Genomic DNA, 18,203 nt, shown 5'->3' on the forward strand with positions numbered 1-18,203 from the left:
TTCAAGAAGGCAACAACCGGCACATGCTGATTCATTTTGGTGGAGAAATTCGTTAAATTGAATTTTGTACAGAATATTTTAAAGTGATGATCAATTAACTCCCAAAATGATGAACGGTTTCACCTTAAGCAAAATGTTTGAAGATACATTTTTTTCATACAATTTTGCAATTACGTAAAAAATTGTTGGATAATGTTTTTTGCAATGTCAATAGTAGGTTATTTACAAATACTCACAAAAAAGTTCAAGGGTAACATTTGGAAAAAAATAATTTGAAATTAGTTAGTGAACTTAGTCAATCAATTAGAAATATTTCAAAAAAACCATTGCCAAACTAAAGTTGGAATCTGTTTTCAAATATTGGGTAATTCTCTACCAACTCACACAGCAGTTGCCCCGACCCCTCTTCGATTTGCGTGAAACTTTGTCCTAAGGGGTAACTTTTGTCCCTGATCACGAATCCGAGGTCCGTTTTTTGATATCTCGTGACGGAGGGGCGGTACGACCCCTTCCATTTTTGAACATGTGAAAAAAGAGGTGATTTTCAATAATTTGCAGCCTGAAACGGTGATGAGATAGAAATTTGGTGTCAAAGGGACTTTTGTGTAAAATTAGACGCCCGATTTGATGGCGTACTCAGAATTCCAAATAAACGTATTTTTCATCGAAAAAAACACTAAAAAAGTTTTAAAAATTCTCCCATTTTCCGTTACTCGACTGTAAAAATTTTTGGAACATGTCATTTTATGGGAAATTTAATGTACTTTTCGAATCTACATTGTCCCAGAAGGGTCATTTTTCATTTAGAACAAAATTTTTCATTTTAAAATTTCGTGTTTTTCTAACTTTGCAGGGTTATTTTTAGAGTGTAACAATGTTCTACAAAGTTGTAGAGCAGACAATTACAAAAATTTTGATATATAGACATAAGGGGTTTGCTTATAAACATCACGAGTTATCGCGATTTTACGAAAAAAAGTTTTGAAAAAGTTGGTCGTCATCGATCATGGCCATTCATGGTCACCCGCGACAGACACGGACGACGAAACAAAGAGAAACGCAAAAAGTAACTTTTTCAAAACTTTTTTCGTAAAATCGCGATAACTCGTGATGTTTATAAGCAAACCCCTTATGTCTATATATCAAAATTTTTGTAATTGTCTGCTCTACAACTTTGTAGAACATTGTTACACTCTAAAAAATAACCCTGCAAAGTTAGAAAAACACGAAATTTTAAAATGAAAAATTTTGTTCTAAATGAAAAATGACCCTTCTGGGACAATGTAGATTCGAAAAGTACATTAAATTTCCCATAAAATGACATGTTCCAAAAATTTTACAGTCGAGTAACGGAAAATGGGAGAATTTTAAAACTTTTTAGTGTTTTTCGATGAAAATACGTTTATTCGGAATTCTGAGTACGCCATCAAATCGGGCGTCTAATTTTACATAAAAGTCCCTTTGACACCAAATTTCTATCTCATCACCGTTTCAGGCTGCAAATTGTTGAAAAACACCTCTTTTTCGCATGTTCAAAAATGGAAGGGTCGTACCGCCCCTCCGTCACGAGATATCAAAAAACGGACCTCGGATTCGTGATCAGGGACAAAAGTTACCCCTTAAGACAAAGTTTCACGCAAATCGAAGAGGGGTCGGGGCAACTTTTCCCGATTTCGTGTGAGTTGGTAGAGAATTACCCTATTCAATCTTTGTGACAAAATGAAATAGAATTATAACTCTAAGCTGGCCATTAGGCTCTATTTTTATATAAGTTTTTCATTACCTTGCGTCTTGTTTGATAAACAAAAATTAATAGCGATCATTTGATTCATAATAAATATTGTGAAATTCTGTGTAAAAGGCATCCGATATTTATTAAGATTTTGAATGACTAAAACAGCTTTTTCCAAACTCAAATATATTGAAATGGTGAAAACCTTAAATTTAAAGTATGTTACTAAAGTAGAATTGGATGAATTTCATTTGAAAATGGTACAAAATATTACAAATTTATTCAAGAGTTAAAAAATAATTTTAAATAAGAATGCTTGGAATTCCCAACTTTTCCCGATTCTTTGATAAAAAAACATAAATTTCCGACTTTTCCCGATTTTCGGCGGATTTTGGCGAATTCCCGACTTTTCCCAAACTTTTCTGACTTGGTCTTTGATAAAGATGTTTACAGGGTGGCCAATAAACATCTTTGTCAAAGACCACAAATCAATCCGAGTTAACCCTGACGAGTTATTAGCGATTTAAAGAAGACGTTTTTGCATGAAATTATTCTTTTTCAACAACTTCATCGATCAATAAGCCGCCACCATGCCACCTTAACCGATTTTGCTCAAAATAGGCATAGTTACTTATTTTTGCCTACGGAATTGAGTCTAAAGGTATCTCTGATGTTGTTTTTTTATTGTCACCCTATTGGACACTCAATAATATATTGTTCTTGTCTGAAAAAAAGATCTGGATGTTTGTTCGTCAAATTTTGTTCAGTTTTTGTTTTTTTTTGTCGATATATTTACGTGAAGGTTGGTCTAGGAAGTCTAATTAGGGTAGATTTCAAAGTTTTTTACACAGGGAAAGCAAAACAGCTAGTCTCAACTAAAAGTTCTGATCTGAAATTATAATATGAAATAAAACTGAATTCAAACAAAACAGTGATTCAATCAGCAGCTATTGCATTTTGTAATAATGTTAGAGTTTTCCATTTTGATGCCATCAACTCCACAACTCGGCAAAATAACTATAATGCTCCAAATGTCTGCGACTGCTTGTGGTAGACACTTATTGCTTAAATTTTAGTGCATGGTTTTGGTTTTAATGTAATCACACACCCCCATCACCTATCCACCACGTGGAACTAAGCTGGCCGAGGTTGTTTCTGTATCGAGTGCACCAAAACAAACCGCACATCACAGCGCCTTGTTGTTTGGAGAAAAAGAAGCAAAAGCAGGTCACGTTCCACACGACTAAGACAGCCCAACTCACTGCACTGGGCTGGTACCTACTTTTATTACAACGAGCAGGGTAGTTCACGGTATAGAGTGCAAGAGGCCCATGGCTTAACCGAACCGCGGCCGACCATCATCATAACCAGCCGACTCAACTCCACGCGGTGAGACCTCGCCAGCAATATCATTAAGCATCAGGCACAATGTTACGGGGTGTTATATGAAAGATTTGCTGGTTGGAGTTGTTTGGATATCACACAGCTGGGCCAACAGTAGGGCGTTATCGATCTCGTTGCTTCTGAAGCCAACAATCTTCAGCCAGCTGTTCGTGATAGTAAAAGGTTGTTCTCGGGGCCACCCAACTTCATGGTGGCGGCTTATTGACGTTTTGTTTCGATCAATGACGCAATCTGATGATTAACAAAACCAACTCGACCGTTCAACCCAACGGATTCTTGGAATCCCGAGGCATATGCATTAGCGTGGCTCACGGATATATGAAAAAGACAAAAGTGTTCAATTTCGAACGCCTCGACCGGAATTTTGTAGCAATATGGCCCCAGAACATAACCTGAAATTTTGAGCGTATTTGGTTTAGGTTTAGTACTTCCACCATTGACCTGAAGTTAGTATGGAACTTCTAAAAATTTACTATGGCAAATTTTCACTTTTAACCTCTTCATAGAGAAAGTTTCCCAAAACCCAATCAAAATTTCCTATTCTCAGGTTTCTTATAGTTTTTGATCCGGGGAACAACTTTGTAGAACATCGCAAAGCGCTAGTAATTGATCCCGAAAAGATACAGGATATTTTTTGGAGTACGTAAACAAAATTCAACGTTCTATAAAAAATTGTCTGTATCTTTCCGGGATTAATTCCTAGCGCTTTGCGATGTTCTACAAAGTTGTTCCCCGGATCAAAACCTATGAGAGACCTCTATTCTGAAAAAAATCATACAGCATAGGAAAACTTTCTCGAAGAAGAGTTAAAAAGTTGAAAATAAATAAATTAAATTTATTGAAATTTCTTTATAACTTCAGATTAAGAGTGGAACAACTAAACATTAACAAAATGCGCTCAAAATTTCAGGCTAGCTTCTGCGGTTATAATGCTACAAAATTTCGGTCGAGGCGTTCGAAATTGAACACTTTTGTCTTTTTCATATATCCGTGAGCCACGCTAATATGCATGCGATTCTTGAAACTTCAAATTATTATTAGTCTCTCGCAAAGCCTATCTACATGGCACTATTTGAAAAGATAACATAGACCCTTTTCGAAATAAATGCTGGAAAGTTCTACTTTTCAGCACTTGTTAGGAAAAATTGTACTTTTCAACATTTTTTTTATTTGAACTATCCATTGACTCAATGCATGGACATTTATCCTATAATTCTGTTCAAATTGTGTTTTTCGGAATTGCAACAAAGTATGCACAGAAAAAAAATCATGGTAATATTACAAGTGAGCAGTTCTCTAGGATTTCGGTCATTCGTTTTTTTTGTATTTTTTAATCCGACTGAAACTTTTTTGGTGCCTTCGATATGCCCAAAGAAGCCATATTGATATGTGAAAATTCAAAAATCTGTATCTTTTGAAGGAATCTTTTGATCGATTTGGTTTCTTCGGCAAAGTTGTAGGTATGGATACGGACTACACTGGAAAATAAATAATACACGGTAAAAAAATTTGGTGATTTTTTTATTTAACTTTTTATGTTTTAGAAGACATGAATTGCCAACGTTTCAGAAATTTCCAGGTTGTGCAAAAAATCATTGACCGAGTTATGAATTTTTTGATCAATACTGTTTAAAAAAAAAAATCGATATTTTGGTCGCACAAATTTTTCAACTTCATTTTTCGATGTAAAATCAAATTTGCAATCCAAAAGTACTTTAGTGAAATTTTGATAAAGTGCACCGTTTTCAAGTTAAATCCATATTTAGGTGACTTTTTTGAAAATAGTCGAAGTTTTTAATTTTTTTAATGCACATTTTGCCCACTTTAAAAAAAAATTAAAAGCTGAGAAAATTCTCTATTTTTTGCTTATTCGGACTTAGTTGATACGACCTTTAGTTGCTGAGATATTGCAATGCAAAGGTTTAAAAACAGGAAAATTGATGTTTTCTAAGTCTAAGATATCAAAAATCCATTTTTCAACCAATTTTTGATCTTTAAAATGCACTGTAAAGAAGAACTCTTAAAATTTCATAAAATTTATGGGTTGGAAGTTTTACTTGTTTTATGTGATTTTGTAATTTTTTAGTGGTCAACTTTGGCTGTGTTTTTTACTAACATGCCCTATGTTTTAAGTAAAAAGAAGTATGCAGTAATTTTTCTAGTGTCCTAGGCTATACTTCTACGCATTTTTTTACAATTTAAATGATAATGGTGCCATTCTGTAGCAGAAATGTGAAAAACAAGCAAAAAATTGGAAAAGTGACTGTAAAAACATGAAAAAATAAGATAGGCAAATTGTAATGATAGGAGGTGGAAGAAAAGGCAAAATACTACCAAAAACAAACATTAACTAAACCTTGGGCATGAGTAAGGACCTCGACGCCGTTAGCAATGTTGGCTTTAAAATAAAATTTCGTGATAATATCACTTCCCCCCAGCCAACATTTTTGCCATGCGAAGCGGGCCTCGACGCTGTGTCTAGGTTTAATTCCTAGCTAGGAGCCATCAGTGTCTTAAGAGGTGGTCCCAAGGCCGAGTAGGAGTTCATGAAGCAAATTAGTCGTCTCCCAACCCTTTTAAATTGAAAAATGAACTCTGAAACCAGCGCTTACTCACAACAGAAACAGAGGCCTCTTCTAGGCATTGTAGGATAGAATAGATTTTGAAATTTATTTTAAAAAAAATATTATTACGTAGCATTTTGATATGTCAAAATTTCCATAGAGTCTCGGTCAATCAATAGTGCGATGATATCGGACAAAATTCGTTAATCTGTTGAACTAACGGTTTTCGGATTATGGTTGTATCGACCATTGTTGCGAATCGAGGGTCTACTGGAGCCTTGACGATCAAATGCCTAACATTTCAAAAGGGCGCATGGGTTTTGTGAACAGGAGTGTGTCTCCTTCACTCAAATGACAGTTTACATAAGGTATAATAGAGATGCACTCTTGTTTGCAAAACTCTAGGCCCTAATGAAATGAATGGCATGAAATAGTCGTCTTAATTACTAGTGTTCAACTTATGAACTGTTCATTTATGTTTATTGGTTTTTGGAAGCGGCAAAACTGGTTTAAAAACAAGATCCTTTACCTTATTTGGCGTTATAATAAAACATTCGGGGATTTGAGATTAAATTTACTTTCAGACAGTTTAGTTTAGGTTGTTGATTAAAGTTAGATAGTTTTCCGTAGATGAATAATTGGACTTAAATGATTAGTTGATTTGAACGAAGTGTAACATTTCATTGGCAGATCTGTTTCTAGTTGTAATGTACGACAAGACTATTGACGGACGTGACAGGTCGGCAGTTAGTTTTCATCTTTTTTCTCTAGTATTTTTATTTCCTTTAAATTTGGAATACATCATAGGTTTCTTTTGTATAGATCTCCGATTAGTTACATTTTCTTATTTAATTAACTAATAATTTAATTTATTCCGGGCCTTCTTACTTTGAATCACAATTTCAGATTTTCTTTATTCAGTGTTAAACTTAGATTACCGTAACTGCTCAAATCATCCAAGTTCTTACTACTCACACCTACACTAATTTTCTTCCACCTCCCCCCTCCCGATCCCCTATATCTTCCGGTGGTGTTCATTTGGTATGCAATACTAGTTCGGCCACTACCCTTTTTTCCACAAGAAACCGGACTTGGACTGACTTGAGGCCGCGTCCCCCACCTTGCTCCGTAAAACGAAAACGAAAACGAAAAACAAACATTAACTAAACAAGATAAATGCGAATTAAAATACTAAAAATAAAACATGAAAAACATAAAACAAGAGAAGTAAAGTTTTTCGTAGAACAAAGGTTGCTCAAAATGGCCTCCTAAACACGGGAATAGAGGGTTAACGGTTTTTTTGCACTTTAACCCTCTACAAAGTCCATTATCAACCAAATTTTTATCTTTAAAAAGCAGTGGAAAGAAGAACTATAATTTTAGAAAGTTTTAAAGTTGGAAGATTTACTTGTTTTATGTGACTTTGCCAATGTTTTAAAAACCATTTTTTTTTTTACAACTTTGACAGTGTTTTGTAAAAGAACTAAGCCTAAGCCTCTATGCATTGTTTTACAATTTAAATGATAATGGTGCCTTTCTATAACAGAAAGTGTGAAAAAACAACCAAAACATTGAAAAAGTGACTGTAAAAACATAAAACATTAGATAGGCAAAATGTAATGATGGGAGGTGGTAGAATAGGCCAAATACTACGAAAATGAAATATAAACTAAACAAGATAAATGCAAATTAAAATACTAAAAATAAAACAAGAAAAACATAAAACAAGAGAAGTCATGTTTTTCGTAGAACAACAGTTGCTCAAAATGACCTCCTGAACACGGGAAAAATAAAAAAAATGAAAACAAAATTGGGCAGCAGAGGGTTAAACAATTCTTGAAAGAAAACCACCTCCAAAAAAATATTTTATTGATAAAACCTGAAAAAATCACAATTGTTTTTGTGATAATAATGATAATCGAACCAATAGTTTTCGAGATATCGTCAGTTAATAATTACAGGGTAATTAGGTGACATTTGGAAAAACTCTACTTCATCGATTCGTTGTGAGGCTGTATCATAGAAACTAATTGTTCGAATTTCAAAGTCTTAGAGAGAAAATTGTATGGCATTTTCAGTTTTCCCAAATTATTTTTTAAAGGGTGGCTTCTTCATATAGTATTTCAAAAATCTAAAAAATATAAAATTTCTTAACCTCAAGGTGACTATAACTCCAATACGTTTGACTTTATCAAAAATCGGTAAATAAAAAAAGAAAATAAAAAATACGTGTTCTAAATATCCAATCTTTAGATTTTCATATATTTACGTATTGGTTTTGAGTAATTTAAAAACCGGAAAATAATTTGCGAAAATCCAGAGAACTACTCAGTTGTAAGAAAAAGCTTTGCACCCGAAAAGTACTGTTGTGAAATTTTAATAAATTGTACCGTATCTGAAAATTCTGAAAATTGTCGATAAAATTTCGCATGATATTCATTTTTTAAGATTAATTATGGGATATAGACTCAATTGACTGCTTTCAAGAAATCGTCAATACAAAATTGAAAATTAAGGGGGTTTTCTACTATCTATGTCAGCATCCAATAAATATTAAATAAATATTACCTTACTAATTACTTAGGGATATTTTTTGAATTAGATACGCTCATACAATTGATATTAATGAAGTATCGTAATTAATTGCCATATCGTTCTTGGCGATGACATTATCGTAGGTCGGCAACGCTAACTACAATGTTCTCCTTACCACCTTAATATTTCCGTGAGTCAAATAATAGAAGTTGTCTGTCTATAGTTTCGCCAATTATCAACCTAAAACCGTTTCAAGAAAATAATCAAATATTTTTTTGCTAATATTGAACACCATGTATCAGCTGGGCGCAGTGGTTTGCGATACCGCAGCAGGGATTATCAAACAACAACGGATTGTTTTGCATCGCAAATTGGATTTCTGCTGCTGTTCACGACGGCGGTTTAGAAGGAATCGAACTTTATTGAATTATTTATATACGGCACCCTGATTGGAACGGGTGTGGTAAAGTGCTGACTTGGCCACCACAATTGGGTTTTGAAATTGTCTAAAACTTTGCACTCTTCGACTCAAACTCGTTGTTGATGGTGCGATTATATCACGTTGGAAATTGCAGCAATTAACTTATCACTCTTTTAAAAACCATTTTCTTCGTTTATAGGTTACGGCCGGCGCGATGTGGTCGAGTTCCTGCTGGCGAACGGTGCCTCAATTCAGGCCCGCGACGACGGCGGTCTGCATCCGTTGCACAATGCGTGCTCGTTTGGCCACGCGGACGTCGTGCGTTTGCTGCTGGAGGCCGGGGCCAATCCGAACACGCGCGACAACTGGAACTATACGCCGTTGCACGAGGCCGCCAGCAAGGGCAAGGTGGACGTTTGTATTGCACTGTTGCAGCACGGAGCGGATCCCAACATACGCAACTCGGAGAACAAGATTCCGCTGGATTTGGCGGACACGTGCACGAGACCGGTGCTGACGGGGGAGTACAGGAAGGACGAACTGCTGGAGGCAGCGCGATCGGGGTCGGAGGAGCGGCTGTTGGAGCTGTTGACTCCGTTGAACGTGAACTGCCACGCGAGTGATGGACGGAAGTCTACTCCGTTGCACCTGGCGGCCGGATATAACCGGATCCGGGTGGTGCAGATCTTGCTCCAGCACGGAGCGGACGTGCACGCCAAGGACAAGGGTGGCCTGGTGCCGCTGCACAATGCCTGTTCCTACGGTCACTTTGAGGTGACCGAACTGCTCATCAAGCACGGTGGCAACGTCAACGCCAACGACCTGTGGGCGTTTACGCCGCTGCACGAGGCCGCGTCCAAGTCACGGGTCGAAGTGTGCAGTCTGCTGCTGGCCGAGGGCGCCGACCCCACGCTACTCAACTGCCATAACAAGTCGGCCATCGACTCGGCGCCGACGCGGGAGCTGCAGGAGAAGATCACTTGTAAGTTGAGCACTTTGAGGGGTGCATTGTCACGATGTTCTAACACGGATTCCTTCTCTTATCTCTTCCAGATGAATACAAGGGCCACTGCGTGCTGGACGCGTGCCGTCAGGCGGACATCCAGCGGCTGAAAAAGCACCTCACGGCAGAAACGGTCAACTTTGTGCATCCGTACAGTGCGGACACGGCGCTGCATGCCGTGGCCCAGTCCGTCTATCCGAAGCGCAAGCAGGTGCTCGAGGTGCTCATTCGCAAGGGTGCCCTGCTGAACGAGAAGAATAAAGACTTTCTGACGCCGCTGCACATCTCGGCGGACAACTCGCACTACGAGATTATGGACGTGCTGTTGCGTCACGGTGCCAAGGTGGACTCGTTGGACGGGCTCGGTCAAACGGCACTGCATCGGTGCGCACGCGAGGACAACATCCAGGCCTGTCGACTGTTGCTCTCGTACAACATTGACACCAGCATAGTGTCCCTCCAGGGTTACACCGCGGCCCAGCTGGCCACGGAGAACGTACTGAAGATCCTGCAGGATCCACCCTCGGACACGGTCGATCTCGAGTGCCAACTGCTGGAGGCGGCCAAGGCCGGCGATTTGGACACCGTCAGGCGGATAATAATCTCCAACCCGATAACGGTCAACTGCCGCGATCTGGACGGACGACATTCCACTCCGTTGCATTTTGCCGCCGGGTACAACCGCGTTCCGGTGGTCGAATTTCTGCTGGAGCACGGAGCCGAGGTGCACGCCTCGGACAAGGGCGGTCTGGTGCCGCTGCACAATGCCTGTTCCTATGGTCACTACGAGGTTACGGAGCTGCTGGTGAAGCACGGTGCCAACGTGAACGTGGCCGATTTGTGGAAGTTTACGCCGCTGCACGAGGCGGCCGCCAAGGGCAAAACCGAAATCGTAAAGCTGCTGATCAAGGTGAGTTTCTTCTCGTAGCTGTTACATGGTGTGGAGTAAGCAAGAGTTTTTTTGAAACTCCAAACAAAAAAAAAATCTCACTGGAAAATTGAACACTTTATGTGTGAAGTTTTATTCTTGATCCAAAATATATTTATTCATTATCGCAAAGGACATTTAGAAAATGGCTTTGATGAAATATTTAAAAAAAATGCATTTGGTAATCTAAAGCAATTACATTCAAAAATATCGAAAGCCTCGAATTGGAAAAAAATTAAGAAATAAAAATAGTTAGGGGAAATATACCCATTTTAATCACTCTAAGTCGTTCGACCAATTCTCATCACTTTTGCCGTTTTTGGCAATTAAATCAACATTTTCAGATGTATTAACAATGGAGAGTTGCTTGCTCACTTTTATTTGAGCTATTTATAACTTTGGAACTGTCAAAAACACGCCATGAAAGCTGTAATTCACTATCAAAGTGCTGAATAATAGAAATAGTCGGGAAAGGGTATAGTTGCCTTAAAATTCGGAATTGAAAAATGAAAATATGTATTTCAAAAATTTAAATATCTTAAATTTCGAATTTTCTAGAATTCATAAAAAACTATTATAATTTTTCAAAATTCAAATAATAAAAAAATGATTTTCAAACAAAATCAATATTAAAAAATGCATTTGAAAAGATCTCGATTTGAAAATTCCGAAAGCCTCAGATTGAAAAAAGGTCAGAATAATAAAAAATTGTAAAAATTCAGAATTTAAAAAATTAAAATATTTAAAAAATTAAAAATTTTATAACTTAAAATTTCAAAAATGTTGATTTTTTAGAATACAAAAAATATTAGAATTTTTAAAGATCTAAAAATTCTAAAATTCATTATTATTAAAATATTGAAAAAAAAATGCATTTGGTAATCTAAAAGATCTCGATTCAAAAACTCCAAAAGCTCAAAAAATCAGAAAAATTAAAAATTGTGGAAATTCAGAATTTAAAAATAAAAATATTAAAAACATTCAAATTTTTTAAATTCAAAAATTCTAAAATGTTGATTTCCAAAAAACTTGAAAAAAATATTATAATTTTTAAAAATCCATGGATCTAAAAATTCTAAAATTAATTTATATGAAAATATTGAAAAAATGCATTTAGTAATCTTAAAGAACTCGATTCAACAATTTCACATAAACATAAAAAATATTTGCAACGGCCTTAAAAAAATATATACATTTAAAAAATCAAAAATTCTAAAAATCAAAAAAAGGAAATTTATAATTATTTACTTAACCAAACTATGTATTAAAAAATCTAAAAATCCAAATATTTTTCGAATTGCCCTCTGGTTTTTTGACCAATTTTAAAGAGGAAAGGAGATTTGGGTGGAGGGGGGGGGGGGTGAGTTTATATCGACTGGGGGAGGGGGGGGGGGATTAAAATAAAAATTATTGAAAAAGTGTTTCAAACATTGACGGAAATGCTTTTTTCCCCGAAAAAAAAACTTTTTGGAGTACTGTACATTGGAAATTCGCAAAAATTGAAAAAAAAAAACATTTTTAAACGAGCCCATACATGCACAATATGATAATTTATGCTAGAAAATGCATCTCAAAATGTTTTCAGCCGATCAGACGTCTTATTTCCATTAAAATTCTGACGTCTTATTTCCATTAAAATTCTGATTTTTTTTTTGAAAAAATAGGTATGTTTTTTGGCCCCAGAATTTTCGGGCCGATTTTGAAGGGAGGTACAACACAAACCTTGAAAAATATTTGCAACAAATGACGTCTAAAAAAAAAATTAAAGCTAAATTTCAAGCCAAGCCTGCACTCGATTATATAAGACTTTCGAATGAACATTTAAACTTTTGTAAAATGTTTTCGCCTCCTGATTTTTGAAGAATTTTTTAAAAGTGGGTGAACAAAAACATAGAATTTGTTTTGCCCTACAAAATTAAATTTTTTACCGAAATCGGTACATTTTAGCAAATTTTCAACTGCTGAACATTTCAGGAAATTTGAAATTACCAAAATTGGTAAAAACTTAACGGAATTCGGTAATGAAGTTCATTATTGTTCATCATGCTATTGATTTTCGGTAAAATTCTGTTCATTTTGACAGATGATTTACCGATCTAAACTTTACCGGTATTTCAACTGTCGAATTCGGTAAAAATAAATTAAGTTTGTATGTTTAGATTTTTTTTCTAACGCCTTTCTGATTTTCTTCAATTTTAGAAATTATTAAATAAAGAAATTTTTAATTTTAGTAATTTTTAAGAACGTGAAAAATCGCTATCAATTTAACTGTTATAACAAAAGACCTCTGAAAAAAAGAGTCATGTGAAGTTATCAAAAAAAAGTCAGTATTTTTTTTATTGGAACTAGACTCGACACCATGTACCCTAAATCTATCTACTTTCTTCTCCCACGCAGCACGGCGCCGACGTCACGAAGAAGAACCGGGACGGCGCGACGCCGCTGGATTTGGTGCGCGAGGGCGACCAGGACGTGGCCGACCTGCTGCGGGGCAACGCCGCCCTGCTGGACGCCGCCAAGAAGGGCAACCTGGCGCGCGTCCAGCGGCTCGTGTCCGCCGACAACATCAACTGCCGGGACGCGCAGGGTCGCAACTCGACGCCGCTGCATTTAGCGGGTAAGATGTTAGTAAGAAGGTGTAATTTTGACGGGGACTGATGGGTGGTCAATTTTTTTGTTTCTAGCTGGCTATAATAACTTGGAAGTGGCGGAATACCTGCTGGAGCACGGTGCCGACGTGAACGCACAGGACAAGGGAGGATTGATCCCGCTGCACAACGCTTCGTCGTACGGCCATCTGGACATTGCGGCGCTGCTGATCAAGCACAACACGGTGGTGAACGCCACCGACAAGTGGGGCTACACGCCGTTGCACGAGGCGGCCCAGAAGGGACGGACTCAGCTGTGCTCGCTGCTTGTAAGTTTCTGGTAGAATCAATTGAAGTTCATGAGTTGAAATTTTAACTTTGTACGCAGCTCGCCCACGGTGCCGACCCGTTCATGAAGAACCAGGAAGGACAAACGAGTCTGGATCTGGCGACCGCTGAGGACGTCAAGTGCTTGCTGCAGGACGCCATGGTAGCTTCGCAGGCTTCTGCCACGGCCAGTGGCACCACTGCGTCGTTGGGAACCGGTGGTGGCGTGATGGCGACCACGTGCTCTCCGACGACGGAGACCGTCACGTTGCCAACGGGCGCCTCCATGACCCTGTCGGTTCCAGTTCCGCAGGTGGGACGAATTGTTTTAATGAGTTCGAGTTGAATTTCTGAAGTAACATTGATTGTTTGTTGCAGCTCCCGGTGCGTAGCTGTCTTAGTCCGGCGCAGGGCGCCGAGTCGAGCGTCGACGGAGTCGTCGTGCACGACGACGACAAGCTGCAGCAGGTGGTCTCGGTCGAGTCGTCCGTGTCCGCCTTCCTCACTAGTCTACAGTTGGAGCATTTGATTGAGCTGCTGGAGCGCGAGCAGATCACGATGGACATTCTGGCCGAAATGGGCCACGAGGATCTGAAACAGGTGGGCGTGTCGGCGTACGGCTTCCGGCACAAGATCCTGAAGGGAATTGCGACGCTGCGGGCCACCACAGGTAAGACAACAATTCTCCGTCCGAAGTCAGCCTTCAATACCATTGATTCGTTTCAGGTCTGGGACTGACACCAAACCCGGGCACTCTGCTGGTTGATCTGCTTCCCGACGACAAGGAGTTTCTTGCCGTGGAGGAAGAGATGCAGGCGACGATACGAGAGCACCGCGACAACGGCCACTCTGGTGGTTACTTCACTCGATACAACATTGTCAGGGTGAGTTTCGTGCAATCTCTCTCTCTCTCTCTCTCTCTCTCGAATCACTCCGTTACGGGTTCCCCCCTGTCCTTCTAGGTCCAAAAAGTCCAGAACCGCAAGCTGTGGGAGCGGTACGTGCACCGGCGGAAGGAAATCTCCGAGGAGAACGGCCACCAGGCCAGCGAACGGATGCTGTTCCACGGGTCGCCATTCATCAACGCGATCGTGCAGAAGGGCTTCGACGAGCGGCACGCGTACATCGGCGGCATGTTCGGCGCCGGGATCTACTTTGCCGAGCACAGCTCCAAGTCGAACCAGTACGTGTACGGAATCGGCGGCGGCATCGGTTGCCCGGCGCACAAAGACAAGTCGTGCTATCAGTGTCACAGGTGAGCGTTTTAGAATTCATCTAAGAAGCCAAAACAAAAACAATTAAATTTTGCAGACAACTACTGCTCTGTCGGGTGGCCCTCGGTAAATCGTTCCTGCAGTTTAGTGCAATGAAGATGGCGCACGCCCCGCCCGGACATCACTCCGTCATCGGACGGCCCTCGGCCGGGGGATTGCACTTCCCGGAGTACGTGGTCTATCGTGGTGAACAGGTAAGTTTGGACATATTTTTCGACTCGAGGTACAAGAATAACCGTTAACCCTCTACAACCCCCCAAAAATCATTTTTTCAATCCATTTTTATCTTTAAAAAACATCGGAAAGAAGAAAACAATTCTCTTAAAATTTTAGAAAATTTATGGATTGGAAGCTTTGCTTTTTACGGGTCAACTTTGGCTGTGTTTTTTTACTAACATTTTCTATATTTTAAGTAAAAACATGAATGCAGTAATTTTCTAGTGTCCCAGACTAAGCCTCTACGCAGTTTTTTACAATTTAAATGATAATGGTGCTTTTTTATAGCGAAAAATGTGAAAAACAAGCAAAAAATTTAAAAAAGTGACTTAAAAACATGAAAAAATAGATAGGCAAAATGTTACAATAGGTATGGTAGAATAGGCCAAATACTATCAAAAACAAACATAAGCTAAACAAGATAAATGAACAAGATAAATGCAAAAAATTGGGCAGTAAAGGGTTAAAATAAAATAAAACCTTTCATGTATTTTTTTTAAATTTAAGTTTCGGCAAATTTTAAATATATGTTTATGTATTTAGAAAAACTCTTTGAAAATATTCAAATTAAAATCAAATCCCAAAAATTGCATATTTATGTCTGAAAAACATAAAAATTGGGTGTAATGCCTGAAATTAATTTAAAAAAAGGAAATTATTTTATTTATCCCACCAAACCGATTATAAAATACCTTTGAAAATTTGCTGTTTGTACAAAACATCCTATCAACATAAAAAAACTCATGGCGCATAAAACGTTTTAGAAAAAAATAATCTTGAATTGGGTTATCTTAAACAAAAAACAAGTCTATGACTTTTGCATCAAATGCAAATCTAAATGATTATGATTCTCCTAAACAAGCGCATTATTAGAAAATAAATATAATTCCAAAACCTTTAAACATCGCAATTTAAGAAATTCAAAAAAAAAATACAGATTCAAAAATTAAACATCTAAACATTTAAAAACCCAATAAGTCAAAAGACCACAAAATCAAAGAATTAATAACTTTAAACTTCTATGATTAAAAGATATAAAAATTCAAAAATTGAAGCTTTTGAAGCTTCAAAAAAATAAAATTTCAGGTTTTAAATATTTTTGTATTTTTGAACTATTGAATTTAAATGAATTCAAGTAAAATAATGTAAATGGGACAATCCTGCTCACGTTAGGTTATGTTTACTGGAAACATTCTTTGTATAAAAACTCATATTGGCTAATTCACATTGATTTGCTTGAATTTTTATTTTTTTAAATTTTTGACCAATTAAATTAAAAAAAATTCAAATTTATAATGCCTAAAAACATATTTTTTGAATTGTTTGACATTTTCTAAATTGATTTGTTTAAACTCTTACGCTTCATTTTATTTTTGAAATTTTTAAAATCTTTAACTCGATTAGGCCGATGCAAATATTTTTAAAAGTTTTTGTCCCTCGGCTCTGGCCGGAGTCGGAGTTTCAACATTTGAATGGAAAAAGTGTTTTAAAATGTATTTTACACTAGTTCAGTTGTTTTGCAACAAAAGTTTCCAAAAAATGTAAAATTTGACGAAAACAAAAATTTTAGCGAAAAAAAAACTTTAGCGATAGTAGACATCGAAAATTTTCAACAATTCAAAAGATTTTTAAATCAACCCAAACATGCTTAAAATGATTCTAAACGCAGGGAAATTCATTTTAAATTGATTTTAACTAATTGCACTTAAATTTTCATAAAAATATTGAAGTTTTTTGAAAAAATATTTTTTTGCCCCCTGATTTTTCGGGGGAGACCTTAAATAAAATTTGTACCAGCCTTACAAAAATAATTTTTTTGAAATTTTTTAATTGTTCAAAATTTTGGAACTGATGAAATTTGATATTTTTTAATTTTAAAGCTCATATATGTTTATTTTGAAACTTGAAATTTTGATATTTTTTTTTATTTTAGAAATTTAACACAAACTCAAACAAATAACTTTAGAGATTTTACGTTAGTGAAATATTTTGTTTACAACTTCACATTGGCCCATTAAAATTCTTTTGCTTGAATTATAGAATTTTAAAATTTAATTTTTTAAAATTTACAAATTTGTACTTTTTATATTTTTGAGTTTTTTAAGCTCCTATAATTTCGATTTTTTAAACTTTTATTTTTATTAATTTTTTAAAACTTTTGGTTTTTTTTTGTTGAATAAATAAACTGTTTAAATTTAATGTTTTTATTTTTTTGTTGAATTAAATAAACATTTAACATTTTTAAAACTGTTCAAATTTGTTTTTATAAATCATTTTTAATATAGCTTTTTTTTAATTTAGAAAATGCTGAAATTTTTAATTTTTTTACTAGAAATTTAAAGAAATATTTATTTTTGTTTTCACGTCAGTGACGTTTCTTGTTTATAAACTCACATTGGCCAATGTTCGAATTGTAGAATTTTAAAAATTTTCAGCCATTAATTATAACAAAGTAATTGAATTTCAAAACTATGGTTTTATTTAATTATGGAAATGGCTTTTTTATATTCAGGTCAATTTTTTAATTTTAGTGGTATTATAATTTTGATTTTTCTTTTTCTTTCGATTTTATAATGTTTACACATTTTGAACTTTATATGTTTTTGAAATTTCTTAATTGTTCCAAATTTCCAGAACTGTTTAAATTTAATGTTTTTAATTTCAATGATCATTTTTTTTTTAATTTAGAAAATTTCGTTCAAATTTTAGAAATTAAAAAAATACTACAAACTTTTGAAATTTCACGTCAGTGAAAAAAAATGGAATTTTAAAAATTTTGTGCCGTTAAATGTAATAAAATTATTGAATTTTAAAATTATTGTTTTCTTTAATTTTGAAATTTGTTATTTATTTTAAATTTTGAAACTAGATAATTGAAATTTTTGGATTATTTGAAATTTTCGTAATTTTTATTTTTTTATTTAGAGATCTTAAAATTTTGATTTTTTAAGCCTTTTTAATTTTTAAAAACTATAATTTTAAATCAAGATTTCAATATTTTTCTAAAATGCTTGCTGCCGAATGGTCGACCTGGAATGATACCATTCAGAACCTTAATCATCTAAACCCTTGCAGGCCTACCCCGAGTATCTGATTACGTACCAGATCGTCAAGCCGGACGACTGCGCCAGCTCGGAGGAACCAGCGAGATGATGGACAATCTCCGCAGTCACCAACATCGGTCAGAACAACAACATTCTTTCGGCAACGG

General features: G+C 36.2%; 1 protein-coding gene across 1 annotated transcript in view; it reads left to right on the forward strand.

Annotated features, from left to right (window-relative positions):
* Positions 1–18,203, forward strand: part of LOC6052050 (poly [ADP-ribose] polymerase tankyrase) — a 32,907-nt gene extending 14,704 nt beyond the window's left edge. The window contains exons 2-11 of the mRNA XM_038260101.1: positions 8,856–9,638; positions 9,710–10,569; positions 12,985–13,204; positions 13,272–13,504; positions 13,564–13,815; positions 13,881–14,172; positions 14,229–14,386; positions 14,465–14,757; positions 14,814–14,970; positions 18,068–18,203. Of these exons, the coding sequence (XP_038116029.1) occupies positions 8,856–9,638; positions 9,710–10,569; positions 12,985–13,204; positions 13,272–13,504; positions 13,564–13,815; positions 13,881–14,172; positions 14,229–14,386; positions 14,465–14,757; positions 14,814–14,970; positions 18,068–18,145 (3,326 nt within the window). The 3' untranslated portion in view covers positions 18,146–18,203. The remainder of the gene's footprint in view (positions 1–8,855; positions 9,639–9,709; positions 10,570–12,984; positions 13,205–13,271; positions 13,505–13,563; positions 13,816–13,880; positions 14,173–14,228; positions 14,387–14,464; positions 14,758–14,813; positions 14,971–18,067) is intronic.

This window comes from Culex quinquefasciatus, chromosome 3 (assembly GCF_015732765.1).
Source record: "Culex quinquefasciatus strain JHB chromosome 3, VPISU_Cqui_1.0_pri_paternal, whole genome shotgun sequence".
In the NCBI taxonomy this organism is placed as follows: Eukaryota; Metazoa; Arthropoda; class Insecta; order Diptera; family Culicidae; genus Culex; species Culex quinquefasciatus.